Source organism: Tasmannia lanceolata, unplaced genomic scaffold, assembly GCF_043159265.1.
Source record: "Tasmannia lanceolata isolate RefF3 unplaced genomic scaffold, GAP_Taslan_0.1 ptg000007l, whole genome shotgun sequence".
NCBI lineage: Eukaryota > Viridiplantae > Streptophyta > Magnoliopsida > Canellales > Winteraceae > Tasmannia > Tasmannia lanceolata.
Genome location: NW_027518684.1, coordinates 8,514,964 through 8,534,128, shown reverse-complemented (window position 1 = coordinate 8,534,128; position 19,165 = coordinate 8,514,964). Strand labels below are relative to the sequence as shown.

General features: G+C 43.6%; 1 protein-coding gene across 1 annotated transcript; it reads right to left on the bottom strand.

The window, feature by feature from the left end:
* Positions 1 to 453: 453 nt before the first annotated feature.
* PUX2 (plant UBX domain-containing protein 2) lies at positions 454 to 18,968 on the bottom strand. Its single transcript, XM_077384984.1, has 3 exons — positions 17,616 to 18,968; positions 16,824 to 17,102; positions 454 to 946 (listed from the first exon to the last, which is right to left on the bottom strand). Exons 1-3 carry the CDS (start codon positions 18,471 to 18,473, stop codon positions 689 to 691), a joined length of 1,395 nt encoding a protein of 464 aa, XP_077241099.1. The 5' UTR covers positions 18,474 to 18,968; the 3' UTR covers positions 454 to 688.
* Between the last annotated feature and the right edge of the window lie 197 nt (positions 18,969 to 19,165).

Here is a 19,165-nt window from a genome sequence, read left to right as displayed (position 1 = left end):
CAATTCATTATTTACCAAAAGCTCAACCAGCCCAACCCCAATAGTAACCCGACCACTTTCTTGCAAAATAACTAAGAATGGTGATTACCAAATCCGTCTTTGTAATTTGTTACTCTCAAAATGGTGATTTACAATAAATTCTCGAAGCTAAGCAGGGTAGCTCCACGTGCTTCTATTCCACCTCTTTCGCCCCCATCTGGGAATCGGCCACCAATCATGATAGAGCTCTCCATCTCTGGGAAAAATTATCTTGGAAACTTTTTTCTATGGAGAATAAGTTTTTCAGCATTTGGCTCTCATTTTCCATGGAGAATTTTTTTCTGCTTAGAATATTGGATGCACACTAGTCTGGCCTGTACCATCTATTGTACTCTATACACTAAAAATTCCCTATATGTATGAACCAATAAATTAAAAAACAAAAAAAAAAAACAGTTATTGAGAGCCCAACCAGGATAGTAAACGTCTCTTTACGTTCACTTCTAAGAACATTAGAAATTAACAGAGAATACAACAATCAATCACAATATCCAACCTTTTTTAGTATTACAACATATGACATGAACCAACCTCATGCCATGTAGCATAAGTTCACCATAGATGTAGCAAGTGGTGCATGGATGCAGTTATAATACTTGCTGAACTATTTATATTTCACCCACTCTAAAGGATATGAATCATGTAGAACTTATGGGGGAACCAGTGCTGTTGAAGTTGTAAGTGGTTCAATAACTTCAAGGAGTTCATTACAGAGGCCAGTGAAAGCAATGGAATCCGTCTCTATCGGTTTAAACTTGATAAGAGCAGACGGTACCAAGTCTTCTTCATCTAGTGTCGGTGCTCTCTCTCCTGCTTTTGGAAAACATGGGATCACGTGCCGCTTGGGTACTGCTGGTTGCAAAAGCTCGAACTCCAAACTAGGCTCTTTCAACGCTGAGCTCACAAACTTGACAATAACAGAACAGTAAGAAGACAATACTTGAAATCAAGACCCAATAGAGGAGTGGTCCTAGCATTCTTGGTCAAGAAAATATATGTCTTACATGCTTGTACAAGGAGAACATCAAGTTGTGGAATTAACCAAAGATATCACAATTTATTGGAACCCTAATTTACATGACATGGAGCTCTAAAATATCTGGTGCTAAAATGGAATTAATCAAACCAAAGATGTCGATAACTCATTACCAGAAATCTCACTCTTAAGAAACTATTGGATCTGGTGCGACATGCGTAAAATGTCTGGTGCTAGAATGCATCAATTTCTTATTACTAAAATATGAAAGAGAACATCCTATTAAAAAGCAGGAAAAAAACACAGAAAAGCACACAAAAAGTCATAGCCTTAGGCCCATTCCTCGGGCATCAAGACAATTGATGGTCGAGTTGTTCAGCTGTTGATCGGTATGATACAAACGAGTCATCTAGTGCTCTCACTGTCTAAAGGAGGGCGTACCTGTCCCCATTGTTTTGAAAATCTTACGATTTACGGTTCAATTTACGATTCGATTTACGATTCTTAGGCAAAACGATTTGAATCCCATGATTAAATCTTAATTTGTATGAATCTTACGATTTTTTATTGAAATCTTACGATTCAATAGTAAATCGTAAGATTTATGCGATTTATCCAAATTAAGTTTTGTATAAAAGAAAATATGTCTTTCTTTCAAAATACCTCATTTCCTTTCCTTTCTATATTACAAGAAGCCTTTGAAATCCCTCTCATTAGAAGGAAGAAGACAGAGGAGTAGGACTTTGAACGAATCGAACTAGTCGAGCACAAAGCATTTGTTGAGGGCATTACTCACATCGAGGTGAGAGTTGAGGTGGGAGACTACCATAATAAGGACAACATTGATTCCTGTCTTTTATGATTGATATTTGTCATTTGATGTTTGAGACTTTGAGAATTGATATGATCTTGTGTCTTTTTTTAAAGATTATTAACCAAGATGCATGGGTTTGGATGAGAATTAGATGATTAATATGTGTCAAGTTTGTCAGCAAACAATTCATATTATGATATTGAATGCTAATCATGGTAGTTTCTATTTGAATTAATGAATTTGGATGAAAAATGAATAATTGGCTATTTTTATTCTTTAATTTATTTATAATTTTTTATTATACATTATTTTTAAAATTTTGAATGAATCTTACGATTTACGATACGATTTACAATCCGATACGATTCGACCCCGATTACGATTTACAATTCGATTCCGATTCTCAAAACATTGCCCGTCCCAATTTCAGATGCTAGCAGCGCCTCTGACTCTTTTACTCGTGGCTTCTGTATCGAATCTTTGGTGGATTGCTCCATCCGGTCATTTGCTAACCTGATCTACGACCACCCTCACCCGAGGCTTCCATGGGATGCACGCCTCCTCGCATTCAGAGCTTTTTCCGTTTGGAGGGAAACCTTATAGGGTAAGGAGATGGAGGGAGGCATCGAAAGCATTACTTGGGTAGTTGCTGCCGGAGAAAGGAGGTTACCTGGGACTGGAAGTGAAGCAATTGGCCAGGTACTTACGGGCCAACAATACACCTTTCTTTGGTAAGATCACCGAAGATGGTTAACTGTATCTTGTTACAGATACCGTTAACCACCGGGAGTCTTTGAAAAAACTCCCCGCCAGCGGATGAGGTAGAGCTTGTAAATTACATCAAACAAATTCATGTGAAAGACATCGTATTTGGCACAGACAAGTTGCTAGAAAGAAAAGTAAAGGCATTCTTGAGTGGCCTACGCCCACTAAGGTCACTGAATTGAGATCTTTCTTGGGTTTGGCAAACGATTTTCGGATTTTTATTGAAGGTTATTCGAAGAAAGCCCCATTGACACTGCCGTCAGAACCAATCCATAAACTGCAGAGATGATTCATCAGTTAGCTATTGAAAATAATTACTATCAACATTGATTATACAAGATAAGCTGTAAATGGCTGCCCAGGAAAAAGCTATGTGATCCATCAACAAGCCATTGCCACTTTCAGTACAGCAGTATCACTTTTTCCACCACATGCACAACCAGTTAGCTACTGAACATCATGAGTTTCATTCAACTTCAAGCTTCTCCAATACAGTTGGAAGGCTGCATGCAATGCCTTCAAAACTAACGGAGGGGTGACATAAATTGGATAGAAGTGAAGAAAAAAACCAAGCCCTATGACAGGTCAACTAACTGCAACAAAAATGGTAGTTTTTTTTTTTTTTTTTTGAAAATTGACAAATATATTCATACCAGCAAAATTACAATGGGGACAAGTAGCCTCACTAGATTTACATGGTATGAATTGCCCAGGAGCATTCACCTTGGCCCAAAAGATAAACTCATTACCCCTTACATTACCCAATAGCCTTAATTTAATCGAATCCAGCAAAAAGTGCCAGATTTGTGGGACCCCCAAGTCAAGATCGTGACCTGCCACGTCACACCGATTTCTCCACTGCAATCCACTAGCAAATTTGATTTTCAAAAATCCCGCTCGAAGGCCCACAACTATTGTGCGCCCCTAACCGTGCACGGGTGGGAAAACTATGGCTGCGGGGGAGAACCGCAGGAGGAGACACCCTAGGGTTGCATTGAGGAAAAGCATTTATCATGGGGATCTACGCATAAGAGTAAGACACAGAAAGCAGACACCGCGTTGTCTCCCTTGATTGACTCCCGCTTGGCGAAAGCCAACAAGAGCTTTTTTGGGGCCGGGCCACTGTTTCGTTTGGTGGACCGACCTTCTCATTCCAAGGGAGGGCTAAACCATCCAATTCATATTCGTTTCGGGAGGAACACAAATCGTGCACTCGGCAACACTGTCTCCATTGGCATCCTCAGGACCAAAGAGGAGTTTGTCGAACAAGAGCCACTTCACAACCTACCCTCTTTAGGGAGTGCAATAGAGAACCTGAGATCCGATGCGAACAATCAGTCGAAGGAGCGGAGCTTAGAGCCCTATTAGTAAGGGGGCGCACTCACTCTAACGGCCCCTCTCCATCAACTGATAGCGATTCGGACAGTAGGAGTTGTTAGCAGTTTCCCATCCCTGAGGTGGGGAGGTTCTATCGTTCGTCAATGCCTCATCGATTCGTTGATACATCCAAAGCGCTAGCGAAGGCTCTCCCATTCCCACCGGGAGCCCCTCCCCTGGTTGGAAACACGGCCGACCGGGAGGACGGGATTAGTCGCATATGGTAGATTGTTATCAGCTGCCTTCTTCCTGGCTCTGGCTCGCCTTCTGCTTTCGGACTAGTAGCCCAGGTTTTCAGGAATAAGCACTGCAAGAATGGCGATACCCCCTGCAGTTACCTCTAAAAGGAATGATCTCGGGCATCAATCTAAAGAGAGTTTGGTAGCTTTCCCTTTACACGGGTTCCATTGCTTAGAAGCAACACTGTTGTTAATTAAGTGCGCCAACCTTTCCATGCATATAACAAAGAGGTAATTCATCCCAAAGCTGGGACCCAAGCGCGAGGGAGTGAAGATTCATATCCCACGGTGTGCTCGGATGCTTCCGCTCAGTGCTTGGCAATGGGATCTGTTCCGCTTACTCTCATGGTCAAGCCTTTACCGTCCGGGCAGTTCAGCCACCTTCTCCCATGCTGAGTCACAGGCAGCGCCTCGGAAAGCACGGACGAGCCACATGCAGGGAAACAGCTCCCATTTGAGCAGTGGTGTCCGGCGAAGAACCGATTCCGTCTGGAGGGAGGAAAAGAAGATCTTGATTCGGCAAGCCCTTTTTCCTACGGGTTGGACGGAGTGGAACGAAGGGCCCCGAAGGTGAGCTATCGAATAGCTCAGCTTGAGCCGTTAACAGATAAGGCGGCCCTTGTTGAGCTCACGGGGGCGGGCAAGACGGTACCCGACGGTTCACAAGCGGCTGAGTATTCATTCCATAAGGGCTTATTCGATTCAATCGTACCACGTAATCCTTTAAAGGGTGTTCTGAGTGAATTATTTCAGCTACATGGTTTCTTTCGCCTGTACCTTGGAAGCCCTATCAAAACAGGAGCACCACCTAGGCAAGGAAGGTCTCCATTCAGATATGGGAACAGAAGCACCGTTTTCAAGTAGTCTTCGATCGATTATGTATTAATCAATATTCGATTGATTGGTCCGAGGTAACGAACTTGCAAAATGGATCCGTTTATCATAAAGAGATTCGTTGTTCCTAACCCTGCTTCACCTTAATTGTTATTTGAACATGTGAAATGGATGCATAAGGATGTTGTGCTCCGCCTGGAATACAATCATGAAATTGAAAGTACCAGATATTCCTAGAGGCATACCATCAGAGAAGCTTCCTTGACCAATAGGGTAGATCAAGAAAACAGCAGTAGCAGCTGCACCAGTGATTTCGTATCCGGTCAAAATCTTGGCTAATTGATCGAAGTGGGTAGCTCCAGTAGACCCATAGATCATGGAACAAATAGGGTGGTGCGCCTTCTTGCCTTTAGGCATAACCCACTCGATTCAAATCTTATCTATTCCCCACCTCAAGAAATTAGAATCTTGAGATGCTGGTAAGGGTCGGATTCTAATAGTAGGCGATTCAAGCTTATCCCTTAATAGTAGCGGCCGATAGGCGAAGGACCGAAGGATGGAGCGTGCAAAGTCGATCGTGCACCTGTCGTGTGACCCGTATGGTTCTTAGCCAACGGTGACCGGCTCAATGAGCACCTTTGGGCGATGGTTCAATGTTCCAGAGGATGGGTGAGCTTCGGGGTGAGGGAGAGATGGCGGAATTATATGGCCTTGCCTTACGACATGTTGCCACGGGAAATCGTATAGAAAGCTGCCGGGCCTGCCTCACGGGCAAAATAGGCTATTTCCCGATTATGGAGAAATGCACTTGCTGCTCTCTCTGATGAGTGCATTTCCGCGCTTTCTAACGGGCGGGGTCTCATCTCCTTTTGATTGAAAAGCGGGCTTCGTTTTTCCTTCTGGCTGAGAGCCGATGATTAGACTTTCAAGCCTAAGAGGTAATTCCAGTAATAGCCAGGAGGGGAAAGCAGCTTCTCCGACTTGCCTGTGCTTCATAGCCAACCACCCAACATCATCATCCGATCTTCGGTAGTCTCCACCTCGAACCTCCACCAAACACCGACGGCTCCCCATTAAAAATATATCAAATTCTCCCCCAATCTTCTCCAAAACCTACTTCCACTAACCCAAAAATCATCCCTTCCAAAAGAATACACCTAGCCCTAACCCTAAACCGTAACCCTAAAGACTATACTACTCCCCTACCTCCTTCCCCAATTAACCCTAACCCTAACAACCCTAAAACTCCCCTCCTCTTCATCCTCCTTCAAACCTTAACCCTACAAGGTTCATTGCAGCTATCCACAACCTCCCTCACCTCCATATCCAACCTCCTCCTTTTCTCCTGAATCTGAACACCATTTTCCTTACATTGGCCCCTTCCACAGCCTCCAACAACTCCCCCATCCATTTTCTCCATCAATCCCTAACTAGATTCGGCCCTTTCACCATTAAATCCGGCCTTCTCGAGCCCAGCTCTGGCCATTCCGCCTTATATATGGCCCCCGGCTTTCCAAGACCCCCGGATATGATAATCCACGGCCTCTACAGCCTCGCACCGCCTATAGCTGGCCTTCTACGGCTCCAGGTCTAGCACCCCACGGTCTTTCACAGCCACCGGCAACCTTCACGGTTTTCCCTGGCTCCAGATCCAGCTTCACGGCCTCCATGGCTTCAGATCCGGCCTCCACGGCTCCCAATCCAGCCTCCACGGCCCGAGATCCTGTCTCCACAGCCCTAGATCTAGCCACCACGGAAAAGCCATGTTCCAGATCTGGCCTCTACGATTCTCGATTCGGCCTACGCGGCTATCTTTTGCCAACCATGGGAGAGACGGTAAAAAGAGGGTTAGCAATGAGGAGAGAGGGGGAAACGAGCGAGAGAGAGGGAGAACGAGCGAGAGAGAAAGTGAGAGAGAGCGAGACGAGAGAGAGAGAGAGAGGAAGATGGGGGAGAGAGAGAGGAAGACGAGAGGGAGAAACCGCCTCCCACCCTAGGCCGACGCCCTAGGGAGGGAGCTTTTTTATCGCCTTTTTTTTCGCCCCTCAAGTCGGTCACCCAGCTAGTTTAACAAAAATGGTAGTGTTGCACATGAAAGCTAGCCTAGGCACCTCAGTTGGGGTATAGAGATAGGCTTAGATCACCTTAGGATTCAATATGGTTGCCAAGGAAGCTACACAGAAGACCCTACATGCATGCATCTGGCTAGAGCCGATAAGGAAAAATCCATCACCCTATAAACCTAAAACAACACACATCTTCTTCTCTAATGGACTGAGTGGACCAAAACTGATTGTGTTTCGGATCTCCAATTTATATTGTGATTCAAAAAATGATATCCAAAATATGATGGAAATCACTGAGGACAAATACTGGGCAATCTATGTGTTGTCTGAGAATAATCGAGTATCTAGTGCTCTCACTGTCTAAAGGAGGGCGTACCAGTCCCCATTGTTTTGAAAATCTTACGATTTACGGTTCAATTTACGATTCGATTTACGATTCTTAGGCAAAACGATTTGAATCCCATGATTAAATCTTAATTTGTATGAATCTTACGATTTTTTATTGAAATCTTACGATTCGATAGTAAATCGTAAGATTTATGCGATTTATCCAAATTAAGTTTTGTATAAAAGAAAATATGTATTTCTTTCAAAAGACCTCATTTCCTTTCCTTTCTATATTACAAGAAGCCTTTGAAATCCCTCTCATTAGAAGGAAGAAGACAGAGGAGTAGGACTTTGAACGAATCGAACCAGTCAAGCACAAAGCATTTGTTGAGGGCATTACTCACATCGAGGTGAGAGTTGAGGTGGGAGACTACCATAATAAGGACAACATTGATTCCTGTCTTTTATGATTGATATTTGTCATTTGATGTTTGAGACTTTGAGAATTGATATGATCTTGTGTCTTTTTTTAAAGATTATTAACCAAGATGCATGGGTTTGGATGAGAATTAGATGATTAATATGTGTCAAGTTCGTCAGCAAACAATTCATATTATGATATTGAATGCTAATCATGGTAGTTTCTATTTGAATTAATGAATTTGGATGAAAAATGAATAATTGGCTATTTTTATTCTTTAATTTATTTATAATTTTTTATTATACATTATTTTTAAAATTTTGAATGAATCTTACGATTTACAATCCGATACGATTCGACCCCGATTACGATTTACAATTCGATTCCGATTCTCAAAACATTGCCTGTCCCAATTTCAGATGCTAGCAGCGCCTCTGACTCTTTTACTCGTGGCTTCTGTATCGAATCTTTGGTGGATTGCTCCATCCGGTCATTTGCTAACCTGATCTACGACCACCCTCGCCCGAGGCTTCCATGGGATGCACGCCTCCTCGCATTCGGAGCTTTTTCCGTTTGGAGGGAAACCTTATAGGGTAAGGAGATGGAGGGAGGCATCGAAAGCATTACTTGGGTAGTTGCTGCCGGAGAAAGGAGGTTACCTGGGACTGGAAGTGAAGCAATTGGCCAGGTACTTACGGGCCAACAATACACCTTTCTTTGGTAAGATCACCGAAGATGGTTAACTGTATCTTGTTACAGATACAGTTAACCACCGGGAGTCTTTGAAAAAACTCTCCGCCAGCGGATGAGGTAGAGCTTGTAAATTACATCAAACAAATTCATGTGAAAGACATCGTATTTGGCACAGACAAGTTGCCAGAAAGAAAAGTAAAGGCATTCTTGAGTGGCCTACGCCCACTAAGGTCACTGAATTGAGATCTTTCTTGGGTTTGGCAAACGATTTTCGGCTTTTTATAGAAGGTTATTCGAAGAAAGCCCCATTGACACTGCCGTCAGAACCAATCCATAAACTGCAGAGATGATTCATCAGTTAGCTATTGAAAATAATTACTATCAACATTGATTATACAAGATAAGCTGTAAATGGCTGCCCAGGAAAAAGCTATGTGATCCATCAACAAGCCATTGCCACTTTCAGTACAGCAGTATCACTTTTTCCACCACATGCACAACCAGTTAGCTACTGAACATCATGAGTTTCATTCAACTTCAAGCTTCTCCAATACAGTTGGAAGGCTGCATGCAATGCCTTCAAAACTAACGGAGGGGTGACATAAATTGGATAGAAGTGAAGAAAAAAACCAAGCCCTATGACAGGCCAACTAACTGCAACAAAAATGGTAGTTTTTTTTTTTTTGGAAAATTGACAAATATATTCATACCAGCAAAATTACAATGGGGACCAGGACCCATCATCAAATAACTGCATCCATCTACTGTTCTGCAGGAGGTGGTGGCGGATAAGAAGAGGAACTGCCCGGGTGCTGACTCGACTCACTAGATTTACATGGTATGAATTGCCCAGGAGCATTCACCTTGGCCCAAAAGATAAACTCATTACCCCATACATTACCCAATAGCCTTAATTTAATCGAATCCAGCAAAAAGTGCCAGATTTGTGGGACCCCCAAGTCAAGATCGTGACCTGCCACGTCACACCGATTTCTCCACTGCAATCCGCTAGCAAATTTGATTTTCAAAAATCCCGCTCGAAGGCCCACAACTATTGTGCGCCCCTAACCGTGCACGATAGCCAACCACCCAACATCATCATCCGATCTTCGATAGTCTCCACCTCGAATTACCACCAAACACCGACGGCTCCCCATTAAAAATATATCAAATTCTCCCCCAATCTTCTCCAAAACCTACTTCCACTAACCCAAAAATCATCCCTTCCAAACGAATACACCTAGCCCTAACCCTAAACCGTAACCCTAAAGACTATACTACTCCCCCACCTCCTTCCCCAATTAACCCTAACCCTAACAACCCTAAAACTCCCCTCCTCTTCATCCTCCTTCAAACCTTAACCCTACAAGGTTCATTGCCGCTATCCACAACCTCCCTCACCTCCATATCCAACCTCCTCCTTTTCTCCTGAATCTGAACACCATTTTCCTTACATTGGCCCCTTCCACAGCCTCCAACAACTCCCCCATCCATTTTCTCCATCAATCCCTAACTAGATCCGGCCCTTTCACCATTAAATCCGGCCTTCTCGAGCCCAGCTCCGGCCATTCCGCCTTATATATGGCCCCCGGCTTTCCAAGACCCCCGGATATGATAATCCACGGCCTCTACAGCCTCGCACCGCCTATAGCTAGCCTTCTACGGCTCCAGGTCTAGCACCCCACGGTCTTTCACAGCCACCGGCAACCTTCACGGTTTTCCTCGGCTCCAGATCCAGCTTCACGACCTCCATGGCTTCAGATCCGGCCTCCACGGCTCCCAATCCAGCCTCCACGGCCCAAGATCCTGTCTCCACAGCCCTAGATCTAGCCACCACGGAAAAGCCATGTTCCAGATCTGGCCTCTACGATTCCCGATTCGGCCTACGCGGCTATCGTTTGCCAACCATGGGAGAGACGGTAAAAAGAGGGTTAGCAATGAGGAGAGGGGGAAACGAGCGAGAGAGAGGGAGAGAGAGGGAGAACGAGCGAGAGAGAAAGGGAGAGAGCGAGAAGAGAGAGAGGAAGATGGGGGAGAGAGAGAGAGAGAGGAAGACGAGAGGGAGAAACCGCCTCCCACCCTAGGCCGACGCCCTAGGGAGGGAGCTTTTTTTATCGCCTTTTTTTCGCCCCTCAAGTCGGTCACCCAGCTAGTTTAACAAAAAAGGTAGTTTTGCACATGAAAGCTAGCCTAGGCACCTCAGTTGGGGTATAGAGATAGGCTTAGATCACCTTAGGATTCAATATGGTTGCCAAGGAAGCTACACAGAAGACCCTTCATGCATGCATCTGGCTAGAGCCGATAAGGAAAAATCCATCACCCTATAAACCTAAAACAACACACATCTTCTTCTCTAATGGACTGAGTGGACCAAAACTGATTGTGTTTCGGATCTCCAATTTATATTGTGATTCAAAAAATGATACCCAAAATATGATGGAAATCACTGAGGACAAATACTGGGCAATCTATGTGTTGTCTAAAAATAATCGAGTACTATAAATTCAGAGATTTTTATTAGTTTTTCTCTTCTTTTCTGTTTATCAAAAGAGGTGGTTTTTCCCCTTCCTTTTTTATGCCTATATTTTGCCTGCGTTGGACTATTTGTTTCGCTTTTTCTTAACATGTAAGCAAAACACATGATTTTAATAACTTTAATAACTAGCACCACGCACCCTTTTCTATTACAGAAATTTACCAGTACCAAGCAGCTATGGAATATTTTTTCCATCAAAATCTTGCTTCAAATGACTAGGGAAAGGAGTCAGCACTCCCTTCACATTTGAGTTTTGGAACAACAAAGAACCTTAAGCTTCTCTAAATTTATTTAGGTGGGCATAATTATTTTGAATGGCAAAGTAACTATACTCAAACCAGCAAAGGCAAAGAAGCAAAACCAACTCATGGATTGAGATGGTCAAGAGCAACATACAATAGGCAAGAGAAAACTACACATTAGGCTCTAAGGTGAAGACGGGAGAGACACTACTTTTAGCCAAGAGTGATGAGGAGTTAGGCACCACTACTGTAGACTTCTTTCACTAAGTGTGGCCCATCCCACTTTGGATCGAACTTCTTGCATGAGCGTTGAGAAAGAATGATGGGTCGTCTTACTGCTAGGATCAACTCTCCTTCAGCGAGTCGTAACTTAATGTTGTCATCTTCAGTGAGACCCTCTTGGATCGCAATCCGTAGAGATGGGATTTCGAGTTCCAATGGAAGAACCGCTTCAACTCCATACACCAAAGAGTAGGGCGTAAACCCCGTGGAGTCCGACATGAGGTGCGATATGCCCACAGTGCTTCGTCAATCCGCTCATGCAAGTCCCTCTTTGACTTAGAAACAACCTTCTCAAGCAACTTGCAGAGGGTCTTGTTGAACGCCTCCACCAGGCCGTTGGCGGGTGCATTGTACATGGTGGAGTACCAAGTCTTGAACCCGAATTTAAGGCAGAGCTGGTTCATCAAGTTGTTCTTGAAAGCTTTCCCATTATCAATGGTGATAAAGCGAGGGATGCCATATCGGAAGATGATGTGATTCTTGATAAACTGGACAACAGTCTCCTTCTTTACTTCCTTAAGAGGGGCGGCGGCTTCAGCTCATTTGAAGAAGTAGTCAGTAGCCGCCAAGATGTAAAGATGTTGCTTTGAAAACTTAGGCAATGGACCAACCACGTCGAGCCCCCAGTTGTCGAATGGCCACGATGCCACTGTAGGATGGAGCGGCTCAGGGGTTGTCGTATGTAGTCCCCATGAAACTGACAGGGCTTCTTTTACCATCGTGGGCCAATAGTACCCCATCCTCTTTACTTGGTCATGAAGCTTTGGTCTTGACTAGTGAGCTCCACATACACCGGAGTGAGCTTATTGCAAAACTTCGTCAGCTTCTCTTTCTCCAATACATGTCAAGAAGGTTTCGTTGAATGAGAGTCGGTAGAGCTAGTCCTTGTGATAGAAGAAACGTGGAGCACAACGACGGATTTTTGTCTTGTGCTTGGGGTCCTCTCGGAGCTTTCCGTGCTCTAAGAAGTCAATGAGGGGTTGTCTCCAATCTTCAATTTCAGTGTTGCAGACAAAGACACCCTCTATCTATTCCTCAGACTCGATGGGGGGAGGAGGCGTCGACACAGCCCATCTCTGACATACGAGAACCATCTTCGTCTCATCTGGAGGTAAGGCCATCGTGGCGGCTTAGCTAGCGACAGCGTCGGCTTGTTTGTTCTCATGTCTTGGAATGTGCCCAATCGTGATGTCATCATACTGTCCCATGAGTTGTGTAGCACGACAATGGTAAGGCACGAGGTGTGGTTTACGCACATCATACGTTGTCAAGAGTTGGTTGATGACGAGCTTGGAATCCCCATATACTTTGAGTTGAGGAAGCTTCATCTCCAGGCCCATCTCCAATGCGATGATGAGGGCTTGGTATTCGGCAACATTATTTGAGCACTTATAAGTGGAGAGTGAAAGAGAAAGGCAAGAGGTCCTTTTGTGAAGTGACAAAGACAACCTCCGCACCTACGCCGTCTCTTCGAGAAGCCCCGTCAAAGAAGACTTTCCATGATGGCAAAAGGTCCACAATGAAGACTTCTTCATACAGGAGATCCTCATGTAACTCCCAATCAGCTGGGATCGGAAGATCAGCTAAGAAGTCTTCCAGTGCTTGTCCTTTGACAGCCTTTTGCGGGACATAAATGATGTCAAACTCTGTGAGAAGCAGCGCCCATTTAGCTAGCCTCCCTGACAGTACAGGCCTTGACATGATGTACTTCAAGGGATCGGCTCTCGAGATAAGATGGATTGTGTGAGCCAACATGTAATGACGTAGCTTCTTTATCGTGAAGATGAGAGCAGGGCACGTCTTATCGATTGGAGAGTAGTTCAACTCGGCTCTCACCATGGTCCGGCTAAGGTAGTAGAGGGCATTCTCCTTCCCCTCATCGTTGGTCTGAGCAAGAAGGGCGCCTAAGGATCTGTCTTGTGCGACAATATAGAGGACCAACGGCTTCCCTGGGATTGGTACAACTAAGACAGGAGGCTTGAAGAGGTATTCCTTGATGCTGCGGAAGGCATTCTCACAAGCTTCGTCCCACTCAAATGGGACACCTTTCTTCATTAGCTTGGTAAATGGGTGACACCGTCCTACAAGGTTGGAGATAAACCTTCGAATGTATACCAGCCAATCTTGGAGGCTCTTCAAGTCATGGATAGATCGAGGCACTGGCATATTTTGAATGGCAATGATCTTTGCTTTATCTATTTCGATGCCCCGATTACGGACAACAGATCCAAGGAACTTTCCTAAGGTGACTCCGAAAGCACACATCAATGGGCTCATCTTTAACTGGTAGCTTCTTAGTCTATCGAAGACAAAACGAAGGTCCCTCAAGTGGTCCGCTCTCCTTTTAGTTTTTACCATGAGGTCATCAACGTAGCACTCAATTGTTTTGTGGAGAATGTCGTCGAAGATCCTCTACATGGCACGCTGATATGTGGCACCAGGGGTGAGCTCCTCATCCTTAGGTGCTATCCGGATTTGGTTGTAACCAGAGAAGCCATCCATGAAGGAGACAGCCTCATGTCCTATAGTCGAGTCAACCATAAGCTCCGTAATCGGCAAAGGAAAGTCGTCTTTGGGGCATGCCTGATTCAAGTCAAGGTAGTAAACGCAAACCCGGATTTGTCCATTCTTCTTCTTGACTGGGACTATGTTTGCAATCCAAGTAGGATATGTCACTTCTCTAATGAAGCTAGCTTCTTGAAGCTTATTGACTTCAGCCTCGATCTGTGGTACTAACTCTGGCCGATAACGGCTTTGAGCTTCCTTGATTGGGCAGACACAATGTTTGACAGCCAAGTGGTGCACTGTGATCTTTGGATTGAGTCCGGGCATCTCCTTGTAACTCCAAGCGAAAACATCACTGGACTCGAGTAGAAGCTTCATGTATTCGGCTTCTTCTTCTTCTTAGGTGAGTCTCCAAGTGTTCCTCGCCCGGGAGGTTTGCTTCATGTTTTGCAATGCCTTAATAGAGCTCTTGGACGTGATCGTCTTTATAAGTCTAATGGACACTTACAGGTTATCCGGTTTACTGCTGCAGACCGAGTTGGATCTCCTTTTAAACAAAGCTCCGCCACTAGTTATTGTACATTTCTAAGCGTAACTTGATGAGTTAAAAAGGAAAGAAAGAATTTTTGTTGCCCATTCTAGTGCTAAGGACGAGTAGCGAGAGATGCAAAATGATTGTGCCATCAATATTGCACTCACCAACCACCCACTTATGCAAGAAACTAAATAGACAAATCGAAGTAACATTTTGAACTAAACTCTGGTGATATTTGACATTATATGATAATAGAAAAATCAATGCAAAACCCTCAAGAAAATAAAGAGAAAATGTTGGTTTAACCATTGAGGGTGTTGTCACGCCCATCTGAAAGAGATTCACAGCTTTGATGCAATGCACCTTAGGAATGAATAATACAAGTCACGATCGCCCAGCTAATGAAAATTCTGAAACTTCTTTGACTAGGAAGTTGACAGGATCAATCAACTCATGGAAACTATAGTGGGGAAGGGAGGAAGAGACAAAAGGGTTTGGATTTGGAGCTATGTTGGGTCGTTTAGCGTCAAATTCTTCTATCATCATATTGCTTCTTTGCATCTTACCTTGCAGCTTTTCCGAGTGGAACATTCCTGCTCCGCCTAGAGTCTGCGCTTTTGGGTGGGGCCTCATTTCAGGTCAAGATTCATAACATTGACCATCCACGACACTACAAAATCCTCATCATTGATCATTTTACCCTGTGCATGGAAGCAAGTGAATCAGTTGATGATCTTTTCGTCCATTGTCAGTTTGTCGCAAAGGTGTGTGGTCCCGGATCCTCAAAGCTCAAAAGATTTGGGATATCGCGGGTCTTCACCATCACTTATCTTATATCCTAGACAGTTGGTTTTATGAACCTTGGCCTAGGAGAGGGAGGATTTTTTAGAGGCTAGCTCAGTTGGCCACCATCTGGGATCTCTGGAAAGATAGGAATGATCGTACTTAGAAATATCGTTAAGGGCCCTCATTTCATCTTTTCTAGGGCTATCTCTTTCATCATTTCCTGGGCAAGGATCCTCCCCTGCTTCAAGATCTATTCAGAGATATTAGATGTTGGAGGGAGATATGTACTAGAAAAGATAGGGGGGAGACAATTGCCCTGAGATGGACAACCACCCCCCTCCCCTCCCCCCCCAACCAACCAACCCACCCAACCCCCTACAGGCTAGCTCAAGCTAAACTTCGATGGCTCTAGCACGGGGAATCCTGGGCTAGCTGGGTTTGAAGGTCTTCTTCGAGACAAGACAGGTATAGTCGGGTCGAGTAGGCTTCAATGGGGCCAAGAAATAAAGCGAGGTAGAAGTGAGAGCGGTTTTGCAATGCATTAGGATCATAGGCAGAAGCTCAGCAGACACCCTTATCATCGAGGGGGGTGCGCTCAACGTCATCAGGTGGTCGAATGGGTGTCGCCCCGAACTGCGGAGATTTGCAGAGTTGATAGATGAGATTGTCGACCATGTGAAGGGTAGCCCAGTTCACTCTCTACGTCTGGAGATCGGCAAATGGGAAGGGCGAACCGTCTTGCCGGAGCTGGTGTCGATAGGCTAGGCCTGGAGATCTTTAATTTTTTACCTCCATGACGTGTATCATTCTGATATTTTTTTTTCCTCGTTGCTTCTCTTGTAGCTCCGACCACCTCAGTCAGGGGTCCGTTCTCTTCTTTTAAAAAAATGAATAACAATAGTCAATAGGAACCATTCAAAAAAAAGTCACTAGGTACATAGAGGATTCAGAATGTATTCTAAACATCAGAAAATACAATTATGGAACAAACGACAATCAAGTTGATGAGAAACCTACTCAAAAGAACATAACTTTCCAGGCATTCAGATAATGCCACTGGAATGTATTGGATTGATACCTTTCCCTGGATTTGGTACTTGTAATTTAATATTTTGTCCATCATTGGCTTCAAATGTTGCAATATTCGCATTTCAAAAAAATGTTACAATATTCAACATCTACAGCAATTAATTCCTTTACTCAAGCCATACCTTTCCTAAGTTGAAAAGTGATTGATAAAACTTACCCCAATATTTTAAAATATGAGATAAAGCTACTCAAAAGTACTTTAAAAATGTGTATGAGAACAAAGTACAACATAGACATAAATAAATAATTATAGAATGCTACATAGTCATTGGGAAATGGAAAAAAAAAAAAACTAACCTCATAGAGAACAGTGGTTGGCTCAGAGGGAAGAAAAACACCTTGGAGCACTACTCCATCAGGAAACTGGAATCGAATAATAGTGGCCTTGTACCTCCTCCTTGCAGCCTTTGCCTGCTTCTCCTTGTAAGACTTGGGAATCAGAAGCTGAGACTCTGCAATCTTTTTCCTCCTCAGATCAGCTTCCCTTTTCAGCTCTTCAGCTGAGATGTTATAAAATGAATCTGGCAGCTCAATTTTCGCTGCCACACTTTCAGGAACAGAAAAGAAGACCCGAACCTAAAAATTTGAAAAGTTGCAGATCCATCAGACATTTAATAATCAACATACAATGGAAAAAGAAGCTGCAAAAGCAAACAAAGTTGGAAGACATACTCTAGAAGAAATAAAAAAGAATCACAATTAAACATACTGATAAAAGAAAACATTAGGGAACATGTCCAAATATTCAAAAAATGAAAGTCATGAAGGGCTAAATAATGTACCCCAATGTTCTGATTTGACTAAAAATAAATAAATTTTTGATCCTATTTGATTTAACTAAGAATAAAGAACACCAAACAATCAAAGGGCAATATTGAAAGTTTACTAGATCATCAAAACTCAATTTGGGAAACATTGCAAGCTTAAGAAATATCAGAAGAAGAAAATAAGAAATAATGCATGAACCAAAATTATATTTAAGCATAAATGGATTATCCAATCTTTAAGTAAACAGTATGAGGTACCAAAGAAAGTAGCAAAACATACATAAAACTTCGAAAATCTTAGCAGCAAACATGTTCAACTTACCATCCTATCAACCACCTTATTTTGCTCAACGGGAGCCACCTCTGTGCTTGAAGCTTCCAAAGACGAATCTTCCAGCTTCTGCGGCTCCATTAACGATAATGCTTCTCTCATTAAGAAGATCTGCTCCTCTGAGGGAGCTTCCATCGTGGCCCACATCTCTTCGCCTTCCTCTATGAGTCTAAACCCTACACACTCCAGTAGCTCGACACCACCCGCCATCGTACCTATAGCCTCTTTTATTTTTGGATTGCTCATTCGTATTCTCCGAAACTTGGCATTGCCTGGTTCCTTAATGATATTCCTTAACAGCTTGAGAACCACCTCTAACGAATCTCCCGAAGGCTCCCCAGACATGAAAACCCCAATGTGACCCACCAATTCATTTCTCAATTCCTCCATAGTAGCACCATTATCTGAGATTTCTGTTCCAATCTCAGGCTTCCTAACCCCATTGCTCAAGCAACTCTCGACGTGTACAGAGACTTCCTCTTCGGATTGATACGATCCACCACAAACAGGGCACTCAAAAACATCTAAAGAAACCCCATTCTTAGCACGATCTCCAGACGAAATTAATGACTCAAAAGGATCGAACTCTTTGGGCTTATCATTAGGTTTAGGAAGGTTTAAGGGCAACGTAGAGATCGGTTTGGAATTTGACCTAGGGATAGAAGATTGGTCTGGTTTTGACTCTACTTTTTGGGACGATCGAGCAAGTATAGGATTAACAGGTCCGGATGAAGAGGAACCTAGCACTCGTCCCTGTCCTTTGAATTTACCAGAAGAAGAATTTGAAGAAGAGAAGGGCTTATTCACCTTTTTCATGAAACCCTTGACTTTGCCCTTGACATCATCCATGAATCGAATTGAATAGAAAAAAAAAACGAAAAACACGAACAAGAATGAGGTTTTTGTTTACTGATTCATAAAGAATTAGAGATTATCAAAATCTCTGCAATGGAATTAGGGTTTCTTTAGAACTCAGAACAAAAGTCGAACAGATTAAGAATCTTAAAAATGAAACAAGCGAAGAAGATTAAAATAAAATCAAAAGATTTGCTTTCATTCTTTCGACTTTTCCCCGGCGTCTAGCTTCTGAAAAACTCTGCGATTGAATGGAATTAGGGTTTCGAAATTCAAATTAGGGTTTCTGAAGTATAAGAACGTACCGGAGAAATAGGAGAAGGAACGCGTCTGAGATCTTAACGGCGTAGGATTAAGATTCTTAATGCCGTACAACGAAGGGTTTTGCAGCTTTTGCTCACTTTGCAACAATGTAGAGGTGGGACCGGACGAGGCTTCTTATGCGCTTCTCATTCCACGTGGTCTGCAGAAAAGTGTTGTTCTAAAGTCTAAACGCGTTTACTTGGGGTTTTATGAAGGGGAGATGATATTTTCACTCCCTGCATTACGCGCACGATCCCCTTAACGCGTGTGCAGAGCCTGTTGTTGCGTTGTCCATACATGGAAAGTTATGGCCTACAAAGATCATATTAGATCAAGGGGCTAGGATCATTCGATCGAGGTGGGACAGATGGTAATAAGGTGGA

Bases quoted from the DNA above. Each gene is read 5' to 3' on its own strand.
- PUX2 (XM_077384984.1), bottom strand. From the start codon at position 18,473: ATGGATGATGTCAAGGGCAAAGTCAAGGGTTTCATGAAAAAGGTGAAT. The intron at 17,103-17,615 runs GTAAGTTGAACA...TCAAATTTTTAG, and splicing joins ATAAGGTGGTTGATAGGATG to GTTCGGGTCTTCTTTTCTGT. The intron at 947-16,823 runs GTTAGTTTTTTT...GTTATTGTCAAG, and splicing joins CAACCACTGTTCTCTATGAG to TTTGTGAGCTCAGCGTTGAA.